The sequence below is a fragment of the Sorex araneus genome, chromosome 2 (genome assembly GCF_027595985.1).
Source record: "Sorex araneus isolate mSorAra2 chromosome 2, mSorAra2.pri, whole genome shotgun sequence".
Lineage (NCBI taxonomy): Eukaryota > Metazoa > Chordata > Mammalia > Eulipotyphla > Soricidae > Sorex > Sorex araneus.
The window spans coordinates 307,471,235-307,489,518 of NC_073303.1; the positions used below are offsets into that span (position 1 = coordinate 307,471,235).

General features: G+C 40.5%; 1 protein-coding gene across 2 annotated transcripts in view; it reads left to right on the forward strand.

The window, feature by feature from the left end:
* Positions 1-18,284, forward strand: part of PLD1 (phospholipase D1) — a 288,369-nt gene that overhangs the window by 113,396 nt on the left and 156,689 nt on the right. For both annotated transcript variants that reach the window (XM_055127575.1, XM_055127576.1), the window contains 2 exons: positions 7,509-7,567; positions 8,860-8,952. In XM_055127575.1, coding sequence (XP_054983550.1) covers positions 7,509-7,567; positions 8,860-8,952 — 152 coding nt within the window. The remainder of the gene's footprint in view (positions 1-7,508; positions 7,568-8,859; positions 8,953-18,284) is intronic.

The following is an 18,284-nucleotide window of genomic DNA, read 5'->3' on the forward strand; positions in this document are numbered from 1 at the left end:
AAACTGGAGGAAATGGACTTTCCAGAAGGTGTCAGAACATTAGGAGCTCTGCCACGTAAAGGCCCTTAGTGTGGGATGCTTTTAATAAGTGAGCCTTTAATTATCTGAAAGTCCAGCAATGGAGAATGCACTAATTATATTCTTTGTATATATATATATATTTACATATGTATATATATATACACATATATATATTATTTGTTATGGTGGTTGGACCATTTATGTGTGTGTGCACACGTGTATGTGCGTATCTGTGTGTGTACGTGTGTAAAACACTTAAAAGTAGGTGCATTGAGGGGCCAGAGCAACAGTACAGTGGGTAGGTTGTTTTTCTTGCACAAGGCTGAACTTCAGTTCAATTCTCGGCATCCCATATGATCCTTCGAGAACTGTCAGAAATGATTCCTGAATACAGAGCCATGAGTAGCCCCTGAGCATCGCCAGGTGTAGCCAAAAAAACGAACCAAAATACCAAGGAGTATGTACACTTAGGATTTGGTGTCTCCTATGGAGAATAGTATCATATGAAAATATAAGTGGAAAACACCTATCGTGTGTTTAAGAGAACAAGACAGAGCACTTTGACCCTGGGAACTCTGCTTTCTCTGACTGATGAAGGCTGGGACATGCACCCGTCCTCATCACATACAGCTAGCCCAACTCACTTCTGGAGCAGCTGGTGACACTGTGGCGGACATTGAACTTGAAGGAGATGCTATTACTTTCTGATCCTGGAGCAGTTTTCCATCCGTTTGGATCCAACCAGGAATCTCAAGAGAAGGTGGATGGAAGGATTTCTTCCTGTGTAGGGTTCAGGAATGTACTTTTTGAAAGAATATGAAAAATAAAGATATTTCTGCCATTATTACTAAAAATGCTGCCTTCCACTGTATTCTCAAATATCAGAATTTTTAATAGGAGATTTTATGTTTGTTTTGTGACCACACCTGGTGATACTCAGGTGTTGCTCCTCTGCACTCAGGAATTACTTGGGGGTGCTCAGGAGACCATATGGGATGCCAGGGATCAAGCCTGGGCAGACCTCATGCAAGGTCATACCCCCTGTGCTATCTCTTCAACCCAAGGGAATTATATTTTTAATATACACTTATAATAATATACAATAGTCTCCCATTTCCTTTACTTTTCTCTCTGCATGAGTATTTTTACTATTTTTTGGGGGGGCTGGGAATATTAAAACAGTGCTTTCTGAGTTCATCTTTTTTTGTTACCACATTCTAGATTCTCAGTTAAGTAAAGAATGTTTACTTTTTTTGACATGTTCATTTTAATCTTTCCTATCATAAAAATCTTTTCAAAGTTGAGCTATATTGCTTGCAGAAATTCCAGAATGTCTTCTTTACGTTTCCTTTGTAAGGCAAAGCCTGGTTTACAACAGACTAAAGAGAGCTTACTCCAATTTCTTTATGATACTTATTCCTGCCAACAGCACACAGTCTCTAAAATGATTGAATCATAGGGCACAGTTTGATCCATCTTAATTCCCTAATATTATCTTACTTTTATGTTCAATGAAATTTTGCCTAGAGATTAGATTCAGACCTTGGCCTCATATTTGTGAAGATAGGTTGGAATCTATTTCCTTTTATAATCGTGAGAAATATTAAAGCTATCTGCAAGTATGAGCTAAAAATTATTTTGTGTGATCACATAATTTATATTTTATGTCATAAAACTGAACTATTGTAAATTAATTTGGATCTATAAACCAGGAGACTTGTAGGTTAGGGATCAGATGTCCCAGATTTCAGTAACATCAGGCATAGGAAGCTCTTTTTTTGGTTGAGTTAGTTTTTAGACTATTACTTTTTCTTCTAGGATTTCGAAGAGTTTCTTTGTTTTTTGTTTGTTTTTGTTTTAGGGGGTGCACTGGTGGTGCTTAGGGCTTACATCTGCCTCTGTGCTCAGGGATCACTCCTGGCAGGTTCAGTGGTTGTCAAGGTTGGAACCTTAGTCTGCTGTGTGTAAGATTAGCACATTATCTGCTGTACTATATCTCTGCTCCCAAGTTTCCTTGTTTTTATCCCCCTTTCCTTCTGAAAATGTTTGAAAAATCTGAAAAATTTCCCAGGTTTTGAAAGGTCAATGTAACCTAGTGTCTTAGTGGATTCACCATCAGACATTTCTCTCAAAGATGACTAGTGATTTATTCCCTTTTCTTTATTTATAAAGTCAGATAAATGTATTTGACAATTTTTTTAAACTCTCAGCCCAATTGTACAATAACACAAATCTCAAACAAGATTCTCTTTTGTATTCCGAATTATCTTAGTCTTTGCTATAGTACCAAATCCACTAGCTAGCTGTGAGTATTCTAATTAGTAGTAAAAAAATGCTTCTCTTTGGAGAATTGAAAGGCAGAGTCATTACAAAGAGTAACTATTTTTTTTCCGTTAAAGATTCAAATATAGAAATGGAAAAAAATGCTTAATTTCCAGGGAAAGGCCCAAGTTAATATTAAAGACACTGTCTGACTTTTGTAACTCAGATTCCTTAGCTCCAAGGTGGTGATTTCTAGCTAATCTCCATGCTGGAGATAAGAAATGGAAGGGTAAACATCCCACAGATCAATAATGCTGAATTCTCCTCTTCCTTGTCTTGTAAGATGAATAACTGCAGCTTAAGGGGAAGAGGCTAAAGATTAATCAGGACACACAGTGTTGCCATGCCAACAGAGAAAAGCCGGACTGATTGGAACAGCTGCATCTGCAATTTAAGGGCTGTGTTGTCTTCGTTGAGTCTGAGTGTGTGTGTGTGTGTGTGTATGGGGGGAGGGTGGTCCCTAGACCTAGGTCCATCTTCTCCATCATTAGAAGGCACTGTCTATTGCTCTTATCTTTCTTAAATTTGGAGCATTTACTTCTAGGCTCTCGCCTGAACTTTTGTCAGCTCAGAGTGAAAAGGGGTCTTTGAGTTCCTTTCCTTCTAGTCATGTGGGGTAGAGAAGCCCTGTGTACCATGCCAGGATGGGCTCCACCACGACCCACCTCTAGCACACACAATCAAGGTTTCTTCCTTGGCCCGGGGCCTGGAAACCCTTTGCTCTCTAATTTCCCAACACTTTCTCTTACTTTTCACAAGTTCACATGGGAGGAAAAATAGATATTGATTAATACATTGCTCAAAAAATCAATAAGCCCTCTGGAATATTGTCAGGCTAAATTGATCATTAAACCCTTACTCCCAAGTGCCACCTGTCCAAATAAAGGAAGACATTCTTATCACTAAAGATAACACTAAGAAGTTTGGACAATAGAATCTGGTAAATCTGTTAGGTATTTATTCCCAATGATTTTTTTTTTCCTTTTCTGATAGAACAGTCATTTAGGTGGTTTTTGGGGCATGGTGGTGCTACAACTGGAGGTCAAGGTTTTCTCCTGACTCAGTGCTTGGGGTTGTTCCTGGAAATATTCATGGGAGCCTAGAGGTGATGCGGTTTTCAGTTTATTGAGGGGGTGGGGGGTGTTGGCACCCAGTAGTGCTCAGGGTTACCCTTGGGCTCTGCACTCAGCAATCACTCCTGGCAGACTTGGAGGACCATATGGGATGCCAAGGATTGAACCCAAGTGGACCGCTTGCAGGGCAAGCGCCCTACCCACTGTACCAAGTGGTGATGTGGATCATACCTGGACGTCCCGCATGCTTGCATTTCAAAACATGTGCTTCAGCCACTTGAGCTATCTTCCTGGACCTAGGTTAGCAATTTTGTCATTGCACTCTTTCTGTGATTTCTAAACTACTTCTCTTTTCTTAATCCATCCTTTCATCCCCCCTCTTTCTCTATTTTTTAATTCATTTTTTAAATTAAGATTCTGTGGTTTACAACAGTGTTAATGGTTTCCCATGCATGTAATTCCAACACCACAGCCATCATCAGTGTACCTCTTTCACTCTTTTTTTCTGTTGATGTGACTGCAGCAACAGAGATCACACATGTCTTTGGCTGGTGCTCATTGGAGGGTTGCACTTCTTTAGTTGCAGCTTCTGCACCCTTGCTTGCCAGGAATCACACTCCACTCCTTTCATTCTGGCGCTCTCGTATACTGGTTGTAGTGCTCATTCTGGGTCGTCTCAGAGCTCACACACATGCTTGCTAGGGTTGCATTTCTGGGAAAGGTGCTGACACCCCATTTTTTTTTTGGTGGTGGGGGGGATTGGGCCAGACCCAGTGATTCTCAGGTCTTACTCCTGACTGCACTCAGGGATAACTCCTGGTGGTGCCCAGAGGGAATGTATGGGGTAGCAGGGATTGAATTGGAGTCAGCTACACCTGTAAAGCAAGCACTCTGCCTGATGTCACTGTACTATCACTGTACTGGCCTCTGCTGCCTTTTCTTTGGTTATTGTGCTTACACAAATTCCACTCTCTCCAAATCCTCCTTTTCACTTATTGCTGTGCTATCAATGTTGTTCTTCTTGCAGTGAGCAGGTGTTTCCTACAGACCAGGATGTGCTGTTTAATGAGAATCATATGTCAGATTGTGTGTGTACATACTATACCATTGTGCTCACCAAAATTTGCACTCCTGTATATTTACAGCTTGATTATCCTCACCATTGCTCACATCCTTGGTTGAGACACACAAACCATGATTCTGGTGCTTCCTTGAGGTGGTTGCAGTGACTCACACCTGTGTCCACCAGAGGCCTTATTTACTGGCCATGGCACTTGCAGGACTCTTAAGTTATGGTGTTTGCTCAGGGCTGCACCTCTTTTTATGGTGCTTAACAGTTCCTGGCTGTGGTATAACAGAAATCACATGTGGCATCAGGGTTCACAGTGGAGCTTACAGGCTCCAACTGCAGCACTGCCAGGTGTAGTCCTTGTGGCCATGTCACATCAGTTTGGTCTGATCATTGCGAGGAGCAGCACCTCAAGAATCCGGCCCCCATCTCTCAAGCCCCCAGCCATCTTATGTGTGGGCATTATCAAAAGTGGTACTAAGTCACTGGTACCTTCCATTTTTTTTTCGCTTTTTGGGTCATACCTGGCGATGCTCAGGGGTAACTCCTGGCTCTGCACTCAGGAATTACTCCTGACGGTGCTTGGGGGGACCATATGGGATGCTGGGGATCAAACCCAGGCCAGCCGCGTGCAAAGCAAGGCCATACGTGCTGTGCTATCACTCTGGCCCCAACCCTCCACTTTTTATAGCAGTCATATCCAGGATATCTGTAAGTATATACATATCTGTGCATATCTACATCTCTATATATCTGTCTCCTGGTTGGTGGCACAAAAGAAGTGATGATGTTAGGGTGTCCCTTCTGGTGATGCTCAGGGACCATGTGGTATTGGAGATCAAACCAAGGTCATCTGCATGCAAAACATGTGCTTAGTCACTGAGCCACTGTTTACACCTTAATTAATACATTTTATATAAGAAATGATAGTAAATGTGAAAATATGGACTTTAAAAATATTTTCACATATCCTGTGTCAGAATGTTTAATTGGTTTTTTAAAACCATTTTGAATTTTAAATATTTCCTCAAGTACTACTAAGAAAGAACACACAGATTTAATTAGACTTCATTGGGACTGACAACTCAGAGATAGTTGAAAAAATTTTTACAATGTAAATGTTAAGCATTTTGGGCCATGAGCATAAAACTTCAAAGGAAAGTATGTCATGTTTCATTTCAATAATCCCATTTCCAAGCCCAAAGTCTAAGATCATGTCTTCTGTGTGTCACATAGGCTAGAAAGGGGTCCCTCCCTTTCTAACTCTAGAGCCAATGTTGTTGCTACATTCACAGGTAACCGTGGTTCCTCCCTCAGAACTTTGGTGTTAGGAAGTGGTTGCTATATCTAGTACCCCCCTCTGCTTCCTGTGGCCTAAAGCATTTTTTATTTGTCTCTGACTTTCTAGGTGGTTGATATCATTATTGTTAATCTATGGCCATTGGCAGATCTGGGCTTAATTGTGACTGCTTTTTAAGTGTTTTCTGTAAACTGGAACCAAAGTTATGTTGAACTATAATTTTTCTAAGGGTTATATGTGGCAAGACTGCTGCATATTCTAAGAATCACAACACATTGGCTTGTTTTTCCCTCTCTGTGTCTGTGTTTTCATCTAGTCTTCATATTGCTTGAGCAAGGTTGCCGAATTTGAAGAAGATAAATGTTGAGTGACCTTTTGCTTAATACAGCTTAATTTTGAGGATACTGGCAGGTTTGACTGGTTCTGAGCCTGCTCCTTGCTGACTGGTTATGTGATCTCAGGCAATTTACTTATCTTCTTTAAACCAGAAGTTGGCAAACTGTGACTCAGGATCAAAATCCAGTTCGTGGACTTTATGGTATATGGGCTAAGAATAGTTTTGCTTTTTTAAATGATTGAAAAATACTAAATGAATATTTTGTTATAGAAATACCATTAAATTTACATTTTTATATGTGTAAATGAAGACAAGATCATAGCCAAGAGTACCATTTATGTATTACCTTGACTGTTCTATCACTGCAGTGGTTCAACTATATAGTTGACAATCTCTAAAATACTTACTGTTTGATATTGCTTAGAAAGTAAGCCTATCCTTGCTCTAAACCTCACTGTTTCCTCTGTAAAATAGGAAAAATTAAACCTAGTTCAGGGAAGTTTGAGGTAAAACATGGGAGAAAAAAGCCTACTACATGCTTAGTTCAGTAGGTACTAAGCATTTAATAAATGTTAGTCATTGGTGTTATTTTATTGTTCTGCTTTTAAAACCTCTACATAGTGCAGTAGATCTCAGGCTTGCTTTCTTTCCTACTTACTAAAAGAAAATTGTTTCGTGTAATTATATCATTATTTACGTTGCATTTTATTAGTGTAATCTAAGATTTTTTAAGTTTTCGGTTTCTCTTAAGCCTACATTGCTCTTGAGTTTTTCATTATTCTCCTTTATCTTATTCCTTCCAGCCCAACTGTGCATCTTTTATTTATTTTTTTCCAGGGGTGTGTGGAGACACCCAGCTGAGTTCAGGACTTAGTCCTGACCCTGTACTCAGGGATCTCTCCTAGAGGAGGGTGGGGGACCATACTGGGTGCTAGGGATTGAGCAAGGCGAGCATGTTACCTGCTATATTATCTCTCCAGCCCCCACCTCCAACTTAAAATCTCCTCTACCTTCTCTCTCTTCTGTTTCCTGCTTTGTCTCCTATTTCTACATACCTCTACTTAGCTGCCTTCCGCTTGCTCCAGCCTTTATTTTGAGTAAACACAAAATAATACCAGGGATGAGGTGTCTCTCCATTACCTTCTTGAGCACTTTTTTTCTGTTGCTTTTTTAGAGCACACATTATTTTACTGACTGTATTCTAATTATGTATATATTTCTGAACCTTACTCTTTGGGGGCAATAGTATCATTGATTTATGTAGATGGTAGTGTATCTCAAAGGTATTCATACAGAGCAATGTCTGACACATGTTTACAATGTATCAATTTCCTTTTCTTTTTAAGTTTCTAAAATATAGATTTTGGGCTTTTATTTTTTTTCCAGACAGAATTTCTCGATATAAGCCAGCTATCATTCATCCATGATCTGGGACCAAAGGGCATGTAAGTTTCAGTGTTGGATCCTTTCAAGCAAAGCATGGAAAGTTGATGTGCAGGAACGTTTGATATGTCAGCCAGCCATGGGTGAGAGCCAGGCTCGCTGCTGTATTGACCACTTTATCCTCTCCAGCACAAACTTCCTCTAACACGGTGGGGAGATGTTTCACGCAAGTAGCACAAAGGATATGTGAGAATGCACTAAAAACCAATTACAAGGTCCCTTCTAATTAGTGTGAAAATTATCTGTTTATCTCACATTTTCATAACTAAAAATAATACTGTGAAAAATATGGTATTTACAAGATACAAGACTAAAACTACGTTCTTCCATGATCAAAAAGCTTGACATTATATGTATTATATATGTATGTTACAAGATAAAAATTACTTTCTTCCACAATCAAAAGACTTGATGATATATGTATTATAAATTTATATATAGCATTGTAGCACTGTCACTGTCATCCCGTTGTTCATTGATTTGCTCGAGTGGGCACCAGTAACGTCTCCATTGTGAGACTTGTTGTTACTGTTTCTGGTATATCAAATTATGCCACAGGTAGTTTGCCAGGCTCTGCTGTGCGGAAGGGATACTCTCGGTAGCTTGCCAGGCTCTCCAAGAGGGACGGAGGAATTGAACCTGGTTGGCCGCGTGTAAGGCAAACTCCCTACCTGTTGTGCTAAATTTATGCATACACATGTATCTGTAAGGAACATTTTAGTAGTTATAAATTTTACTTGTTTTGATGTTACAATTTTAATTTCTTTTCACTTTATTCAAAATCAAACTATTTTTCTTTGCAAAGCTGTAAGCTTTGTATTACTTCCTTTGGCATGGCTTGATCCAGGAACTGTAGGTGACAGATTAAGAAAGGCCTTGAACTCTGTGGGTGGACAGTACCAGGCATCTCATAGCCACTGGACCTTTCCTATGCCTGCATTTGGCGGTGTGTGGGGTCTTTTTCATGCTGACACGGTGGTGCCCTGAATTCAGCACTGGGAGGCAGAAGCCAGGATGCCTAAAATCCTGCAGTGTGGGCAAGAGAATTATATTGCCCCTACCAGCAGCAGGACTGTGTCTGACCTGAGTGCTTTCAAGATTAGCTGAAAAGCGGCCAGAGAAAATAAGGCTTTGGGCTGTATAAGGGTAGAGGAGGAAAAGCTTCAGGTAAAGTTACATGAAAATGAATCCCACATTTATTAAGTCCTCGGTTGTAATGTTGCACCAGCTTTGCATTGGAAATTAGAACATGTGCATTGGAAATTAGAAAATGATGGGTCACCATTTCTTTCAGAGAAGGTATGATAATGAAAAGATCTGGCGGACACCGAATACCAGGCTTGAATTGCTGTGGGCATGGAAGAGCCTGCTACCGCTGGTCCAAAAGGTAGGGATCTGTTTGTGTATTTGTGTTTGTATGTTTGAAGTAAAATAGTTCCACTTAGAGTATATGAGATAAGAGAGAGAGAAGAGGTGGCCTCATGGAGTGAAAGAATTATTTAGAGGCTCGAACAGGAGTACAGTGGGTTGGCTGCTCACCTTGAACGGGCTCAACCCAGGTTCGATCACTAGCATCCCATATGGTCCCCTGAACCCTGCCAGGAGTAATTTCTGAGTGCTAAGAGTGTAGCCCACAAACAAACAAGCAAAATCATTTATGTACCCATCATGGAATGTGGGTGATTCCAGAGTGGAATGAACCTGTGTATTTGTTTTAATTAACTGAATACTTGGGAGAAGCTTTTACACACTAGTTTCAAATTATGAATTAATTGCATATCCTTTGGAATTCAAAGTCATGCAGAACTGAAATGAAATCCAGTGGGCCACAAGATTCAGAAATTGGTCGAAGAATATATACATACAGCTAAAAACTGCAAGTGAATATTCTCAACATCACTAGTTAAAAGGAAAATGTAAATCAAAACCACAGTAAGATTCAGTTTCACACCCACCAGGATGAATCTGTTCAAGATGACCAGTAACAAGAGTTGGCAAGGATAGAGAAACTGGCGTCCTCAGACATTGCCAATGGTTGTGTAAAATGATTCAAGAATTTTTGAAAAACTGTGACAGACGGTGCCTCAACATGTTAAATACAGAATCACCATATGTCCCAGAATTCCCTCATAGGTATTTACCCAAGAGAATAGAAAAAATGTAGCTGCATCAAAACTTATACCTAGTGTTCATAATAGCACTTTTCCCCCCAGAATAGCTAAAATGAAAACAATGAAAATGATTATCAATTTAGGAAGAGTTTAGCAAAATAAATTTGTGAGTGAAAAATTATTTGGCTACAAAACTTAGTAAAGTTCCAGGGATAAACTATAGCAGTACGATGCTTGCCTTGCATTAGTCACTCCAGTTTCGATACCTGGTACCCTTGAGCACCACCAGAAGTGATCCTTGTACAGAATCAGGAGTCAGTCTTGATCACTGCCAGTTGTAGTCCACCCTCCCGACATAAGTATGAAGATGAATGATAGGTATAGGAGTTCTTTCTGGGTTGATCGAATTAGATGGTAGCTGGAATTTGATGGCCATAATAATGGCACAGGTTTGTAAATGTATTAGAACCGAATTGTCTACTTTAAAAAAGTGAGTTTTATGCTATATGAGTTATATCTGAAAAACATTTTAATTTTAATGAAAAAGTACTGATGCGTGCTATATTATGAATTTGAATATCAATGCTTTAAAACATAATGCTAAGTGACAAAGTGCCAAACTAAACAACCACCTAGTGGAAGATTCCTTTTACTTGATATGTTCAGAATAAAATCTTTGTAAGAAGGGGCTGGAGCCATAGTACAGCGGGTAGGGCATTTGCCTTGGATGTGGCTGACCTGGGTTCAATCCTTGGCATCCCATAAGGTCCCCCAAGCACTGCAAGGAGTAATTCATGAGTGTAGAGCCAGGAGTAACCCCTGAGCAACAGTGGGTGTGACCCAAAAAAGGAAAAAAATCTTTGTAAGGAAAGAGTGAATAAGTGATTTGTAGAGGTTTCTTTTTGGGATGATAAAATATTATGGAATAAGATGTCAGTAGTGATGGCATGGTTTTGTGACTATACTAAAATCCACAGAACTGAATACTCAGATTTAAAAGAAAAATTCATCAGACTTCAGGGATGATAATTTTAGATTTATATGTGTGAGGATGTATATAGGGTAAGTATGATATAATCAGAGAATTTGGAAGTTTACCCAGTGCCCTACACAACTCCCTGAAGTAATGTTCTCATTGAATTCTCTGTCTCTTTTTCTCTTGTTTGATTTGGGGCCACACCCAAAGGTGCACAGGACTTACTCGTGGCTCTGCATTCAGGGGTCTCTCTGGGAAGGGCTCAAGGGGACCATACGGGGTGCTGGGGATCAAATCCAGGTAGCTGAGTGTAAGTCAAGCACCTTACTCACTATATTTCTTTTGTGTGTGTGTCCTTAAATAATTTATCATGTACTTTAAACATAGCAAGGAGTAGCAATTTTATTTTTGTTTTGTTTTGGAGCCTGAGCTGGTTGTGCTCAGGACTTACTCCCAGCTCGGTGCTGAGGTTTTACTTCTGATGGGCTCAAGGGACAATGCTGCATGCAGATGCAGCGCAAGTTCCTAGCCCATTGTACTCTTTTAAGATTAACAGGTATGTAATTTTCCTAACCTTGAAAAAGTACACAAATTTAGGTATAAATATAAAGTTGAGGTGTGTGTTTTTAAAATTATGCCTTTGCTATACATAAATATAAAATACATAAATTAATTTTACATATATTATAATTATATAACCACCAACTAATATAATTCAGCTGGGCTCTTATGTAGGGTAGAAGAATTATATGGAAAAAAATCAAGAGGTTAGGCCAGAGAACATTGAAGAATTATATTACCAGAATAAGTCAAATGGGAAATAGTATACTAAAAATATATTTGTTTACAAAGCCCACCTCTGTAACATAAATGTATCCCAGAAATGTAGGTATGAGAATCACATAAATTTAGAGAGTCCTACTTGAGATACGATCTTTCCCAACCTCCCCACTTCCACCATGACACAGACACACAAACACACAGACACACACACACACACACACACACACACAGATCAGATTGTGCTGACTCTTGGAGAAGAGAGCAAATAGACGGAAGCCTGGTGAGGAATTGCATGGGAACCGGGCTGCCCGTCGCTGGTGGCTTCCTCTGGCTCCACTCTGTGCCTGCCTGGGAGGCTGGTGCTTCCCTTGGCGGCGGTGAGGTCCAGGGCAGGGTGTTCTAAACATTATTTCTCAGTTGTTAGCCACTGCAGGCCTCACACCCAGTTTAAGACTACCAGCACCTGAGGGTTTACACTGTGCTGATGCAGTTGTCTACCTGTGTGCAGAGAGGTGAAACTGCTCCAGCTTCTAGAACAGCCCTTAGTAAGAGCTGGCAAAAATCCAGCTCTACCTTCTGCCACTTTGCAGAGCAGGCTCTGACAGGCCCTGGAGTTTGCTGTCAGGTTCACAGCTCACTTGTCCAAATAAAGTGTATAAGAATGCATCCTGGAGTTACTTGCTTTCTGCTCTTTTTTTTCCATCTCACCTACTTACCAATGCTCCCTAATAAAAGTCCAACTACACTCCTTTCAAGACTAGGTGATTTTTTTTAAAATCTGGACTTTATTGATCTAATAAAATTACATTAAGAATTGAAATGAATTATACATTATTGTGCTCATGTTTCTCCCATACAAAGTTCGAGAACCCATCCCTTCACCAGTGCCCTTCCTCTACCACCAGTAAACCCAGCATCTCTCCCACCCTCCCCAGTCCCGTCTCCCCCCCAACCCCACACTGCCACTATGGCAGGGTATTCCCTTTTGTTCTCTCTCTCTGATTAGGTGTTGTGGTTTGCAATAAAGGTGTTGAGTGGCCATTGTGTTCAGTCTCTAAGGACTAGGTGATTCTTAAGTAACTTGGAGGAACCTGCTCCCAAAGAGTTGAATATTCACATATATCTTTTTTTTCCATTTTTTAAATTGAATTACCATGAGATACACAGTTACATAGCTGTTCATGATTGGGTTTCAGTTATACCATGTTCCATCATCCAGCCCTTCACCAGTATGCATCTCCTGACCAGTTTTCCAATTTTCCCTCCCATCTCCCCTCTGCTCCTGCCAGTATTTATAGCTGGCACTTTTCTTCTCTCTCTCTCTTCTCTCTCTCTCTCTCTCTGTCTCTCTCTCTCTTTTTCTCTCTCTCTCATTCTAGACTTTATGGTTGCAATACAGGCACTCAATGATTATTTTGTTTGTCCTTTTACCTCCTTTTAGCACTCAGTTCTTGTCCAGGGTGATTGTTTCCAACTATCATTGTCATAGTGATCCCTTCTCTGTTCCAACTGATCTCCTAGCCCCCACCTCTTGTGGTAAGCTTACAACCATGGACCAGTCCTCCTGGTCCTTGTTTTTACTTTCCTTGGGTATTATCACACATATCTTCTGACTCCTAAAAAACATAACCATTGAGAGTTTTCTGTTGAGCAGAAGCCTTACCAATGACATAAATGATGAATTAAAATATTTTTGTTTAAGCATTTATATTACGGAAAAGCCTGGTAAGCTCCCCGTGGTGTATTCGATATGCCAAATACAGTAACAATAACAGTCTCATTCCCTTAACTCTGAAAGAGCTTCCAGTAGTTGGGGAAGACGAGTAAGGAGAGGCTGCTAAAATCTCAGGGCTGGGATGAATGGAGACATTACTGGTGCCCGCTCTAGCAAATCGGTGAACAACAGGATGACAGTGATACAGTGATACAGCGAAACATTTATACTATATTAATACTATATTAATACAATAGTCTTATAATAAAATATGCTAGAGAAAAAAATGCTATTTAGAAAATCTATTGGTTTTGTGAAGGATACATCACCACCACCATCACCCCACATACAAATACCTCCCCTATAGAGAAAAATAAGAAAATCACAGTTGAATTATGATGAAAGGCTTATTATCATCACCACAAAAATACACTAAGCAGGAAGAAGAGGAAGAGAGAATTTAAAAAATCCACATCAAACAGACTTTCTTAATTCAAACCTATGTTATTCAAGTGTCAGCTGTACTTTTACCTGCATATTTGTTTCAGAGTTGATTGTAGGTTTCATTTAATTTCTGTGAGAGCAGTGTAGGAGACAAATTGTTGCCCCATGTGGGCTGGAGCGATAGCACAGCGGGAAGAGCATTTGCCTTACACACCTACTCAGTGGTGGAAATGTGAAGGACCAGAGAGGGAGTTAAATGGGCTGAACACTTGCTTTGCCTGCAGGAGGCACAGGTTTGATCCCCAATACTGCAGTTGGAACTTATCTGAGGCACCCCTCAGAGAAGAGGAAACATTAAAGGGCCTGCTTTGCTCTTTACTGAGATCCTAATCAATTTTCTCCTTTTTTACCACAATGTTTTATACCTATCCCTTCATCAGTGTACATTTCCCACCACCAGTGTCCCCAGTTTCCCTTCCATCACTCCCCCAGCTTATCTCTATAGCAGGCACTTTGCTTCTGCCTCTCTATCCTCTCTCTCTCTCTCTTTCTTTCTCTCTCTCTTTCTTTCTCTCTCCCTCTCTCCTTTTGGGTATTATAGTTTTCAATATAGATATTGAAAGGTTATCATCTATACCCCTTTACCGCCTTTCAGCACTCAGTTCTTGTCCAATGTGATCATTTCCAACTATTGATGTCCTAGTGGTCCCTTCTCCGTCCTAACTGCCTGCTCCCCAGCACTTGTGGCATGCTCCCAACAATGAGCCAATCAAACTGGCTCTTGTTTCTTTGGGTATTAGCCTCATACTACTTCCTGAGTATTAGTCTTATACTGTTTTTTTTTAAATATATATCCCTTAAATTAGTGCGGTCATTCTATATCTGTCTCTCTCCCAATTACTCATTTCACTTGGCATTATATGCCCAATGTCCATCCATTTATAAGCAAATTTCATGACTTATTTTTTCCTGGCAGCTGCATAGTATTCTATTGTGTAGATGTATCAAAGTCTCTTTAGCCACTCGTCTGTTCTCAGACACTCGAATTGTTTCCAGGTTCTGGCTATTGTGAACAGTGCTGCAACGAACATGAAAATGCAGATGGCTTTCCTGCTGTTTTTTTTTTTTTTTGACTAGGTTTCATTTAATTTCTGTGAGAGCAGTGTAGGAGACAAATTGTTGCCCCATGTGGGCTGGAGCGATAGCACAGCGGGAAGAGCATTTGCCTTGCACGTGGCAAATCCGGGTTCGATTCCCAGCATCCCATATGGTCCCCTGAGCACTGCCAGGAGTAATTCCTGAGTGCAGAGCCAGAAGTAACCCCTGTGCATCGTCGGGTGTGACCCAAAAAGCAAAAAAAAAAACCAAAAAAAAACCAGATTGTTGCCCCATGGACCTAGATTATTGGAAGAATGCTGGCCACGGAGAAGCAGCAGGATCCATGCAGGGTGCTGCTAGCAGGGCATTGGGGGGAAAAAAGAAAGGAAAGGTGGAAAGATAGACATAGAGATTGGAGAAGTGGCTCTATCGCCCACAGTCGGGAAACTGATATTTGAATTAGGAAGTCCCTGAGAAGGTGAAGCCAAAAATGTTTGGAAGTCAGAGGGATTTTTTTTTAAATCAAAGAAATAATGTCTTTTTGTTTTCCCACTTTTTAAACCTTGCATTAAATTGGACTTCAACCAGGACAATCTTAAAAGATATCAGCCTTCTTGAAATGAAACATGTCATCATTTTAAATTGTGTAAATATTTCCATGAGGACTGAAGCCTTGGTTCTTTACTAACAAGTAATTCCTGAATCACATTTGTGGAGATATGCTATCAGTACCAAATAAAGAAGGTAAAATATAGCTGATAAAATTTAGTTATGAAGTTTCTTGCAATGACAGGCCATTGGGAGTAAGTTTTAAAGGCAACATTTATTCATAGCTTCTTTGTTTTATCTTTGTACCCATAAAAGAATGTTCTGGCCACTTTTTATTCTTTAATGACAGGCTAAGATAAGGCGAACAAGGATTTAAATGTTCAATTAAGTCTCCTAGTGACCTTGTTATAAGAACAAGGAAATGGACAAAAAAAATGTTTGCTGAATATAGCAAACATTTCTTTCCACTATTGAAATAAAAAATCTAACATTTGCTTAAACAGCCCATCTTTAAGCTCATCACTGAGAAACTTCTAAATTTCTTTGCTGCTGTATTTGCTATAGTTTTTAATATCCAGTTGCATCTAAAGAGAAAAGAATACATGGATTTTAAGAAATAACTTTAGCCTTTAGTCAGTAAAAGTGTACGAATAGCTTTATTTCTGAGATCCATTGATGCATGTTGCTTTCCTGAAGACTTCTATGGATTGTGGGAAGATTAATTCAGGTGTTGGGAAGACACATGTGGACATGATGGACATGTTCCCTGCTCTCGTGGAGCTTACTATCTAGTGGGGGAGGCAGACAACAAACGAATACAAGGGCACTTGGGAATGACTTTCTTAGATCAGGTGGCCAGAAAAGCCTTCCCTCTAGGGTAGACAGGCATTTAAGCAGAGCATTCATAGAAGAGCCATAGCAATATCTGAGAAAAGCAATTCCTCAGCAGAGGAGTAGTTATAGAGAGGCCTCCAAAACAAGAACGTAAAGTCCAAATTATAGACATACCAGTGTGGTGGGAATAAAGAGTTAATGGGGCTGAGAGGTCAAGATCTGCTTGTGTGAGCCTGCTTGCATTTTAAAGTCACACCAAAGGAAGCTTCTTATTAGAACAGAACAGAATTTCACCTGTTTAGAGCAAAATTTCTCATAAAAGCTCTTTTTGTATGGCACTGTCTTTAGCATGTGTGTAAATCATTTCAGTTCGTCTACCCAAAGACATATGAACTGGGCATTACTTTTCCTGTTTTAACGGGTGCAGAACTCAAGCCTAAGTGTTCACATTCATACAAGCAGGCGAGTGGGAGAGCCAGAACTGGAGTCCAGGGCAGTGGATCTGAAGGTTGCAAACTCCGTCTGTAGGACTCTTCTCAGAAGATTGGTTTATGGTTTCCTTTATTCTTTCTTCTTTTTTTAAAAAAGCAATGCATGTACTTCTTTTTTTTAAGTATTGAGAGTGAGGGAGGGAGGAATCAGAAGAGCTTTAATGAATGAATTACATAATTAAGAAGAGTTTTCAATAACTGGCCGGGTGTCAATTTACCCCTGTTAAAAAGAATAGTCCATATGGACCAAATATAATGGCCACTTAGTACCTGTATTGCAAGCCATAACACCCAAAAGGAGAGAGAGAGAGTAAGAGGGAATGTGCCTGCCACAAGGGCAGCAGAGGGGTGGTGGGAGGGATACTGGGAACATTGGTGGTAGAGAATGGGCACAATGATGGATACTCAATCATTGTATGAGTAAAACGTAGTCATGAAACTTTGTAAGTCTGTAACTGTATCTCACAGTGATGCATTAAAACAAAAAATTAACCACATGCCTCCAGTTCTTAAGAGAAAAATAAAAATCATTGTCAAAAGATAAATCATTGTCTTTTGCATTCAGCTTGCACACTGCAGCCATTACTACCACACAATTCTTAGTTTCTAGGCTGCCACAATTTGGAGCTGTGGAGGAACATTGACTTACTAGATGCAGCATGGAGGCTGGAGAGTATAGTGGATACAACCCTTGCCCTCTTTGTGACCCAGCTGGGTTCAGTCTTGGCATCACATACCCTTGGCCCCTGCCAGAAGTGATTTGTGTGAACACAGGTGTGGCCCCCAGACAAAACAGATCCAGTAGGAACAGCACTGCTAGTGATGAGTAATACGAAGGCCCTGATGTACTCGGAAACACCACACTCCCCCAGCCAAACAAGGCTGCCTGTAGCCCTTTGGGAACCTCTGTACCAATTACAGGAAAATGTCTTTTTGCTGGATGCTGCTGCTTCCACTAGAGAAATCTTCTTGCTGTCCTGTGCAGGGAACAACTGCATGTGGTGGTAGCTGGTGGCCTCTTCCTAAGGACACATTTGATGCTCAGGAGGTTATGCCATGCACATGTGCCCTCAGGAGCTTCCTAAGATTTGTTTTTAATGCCCATATTGGGAGCTGGTCCACCCGGATAGATCAGAGTTGTCCCATTGCCGTCCCACACTGTTGGGTCTCACATAGAGGTCTGTTGTTTGTTTTTTGTTTTTTTTTTTTTTTTGCTGATATGATGTCATGTAGGCATCTTTGACTTCCAGGCAGGCAAGTTCTTCTGTCTGGCATGTTTGGCTTTGGGGATTGGTGTGCCCCCTGCTGTGGTTTCCAAGCCTGTGCTTCCTCTCTAGGCCTACACAGCACTGCTCAAGGCCTGCCAGGGCAGATTGTTCTCTAGCCCACACCAAATGTTAGGCTGGGACTAGGATGGCTACCCACGATGGCTCTCCCACAGATACCAGATCCATCTCATCTATCGGTCCTCTCCTGACTTTTGCCAACAGGCACCTACAGGCCCAGACTCAGAGCTCAGTCCTAGTCAGAGTGTCTAAGTGACCTTTGGATAGCACAGTGTCGTGGTGTACATATTGAGTATTGTTACGAGAATTTTGGAAAATACATTTTTCTAAAATTGACTGAAAATGCAGCCAATATATTGTTAGGTTGCCTGATGTTCAGTGCCAGTTAAGCAATTTCCTTTGGAATTAGCCTTATTTCATTAATCTACTTTCT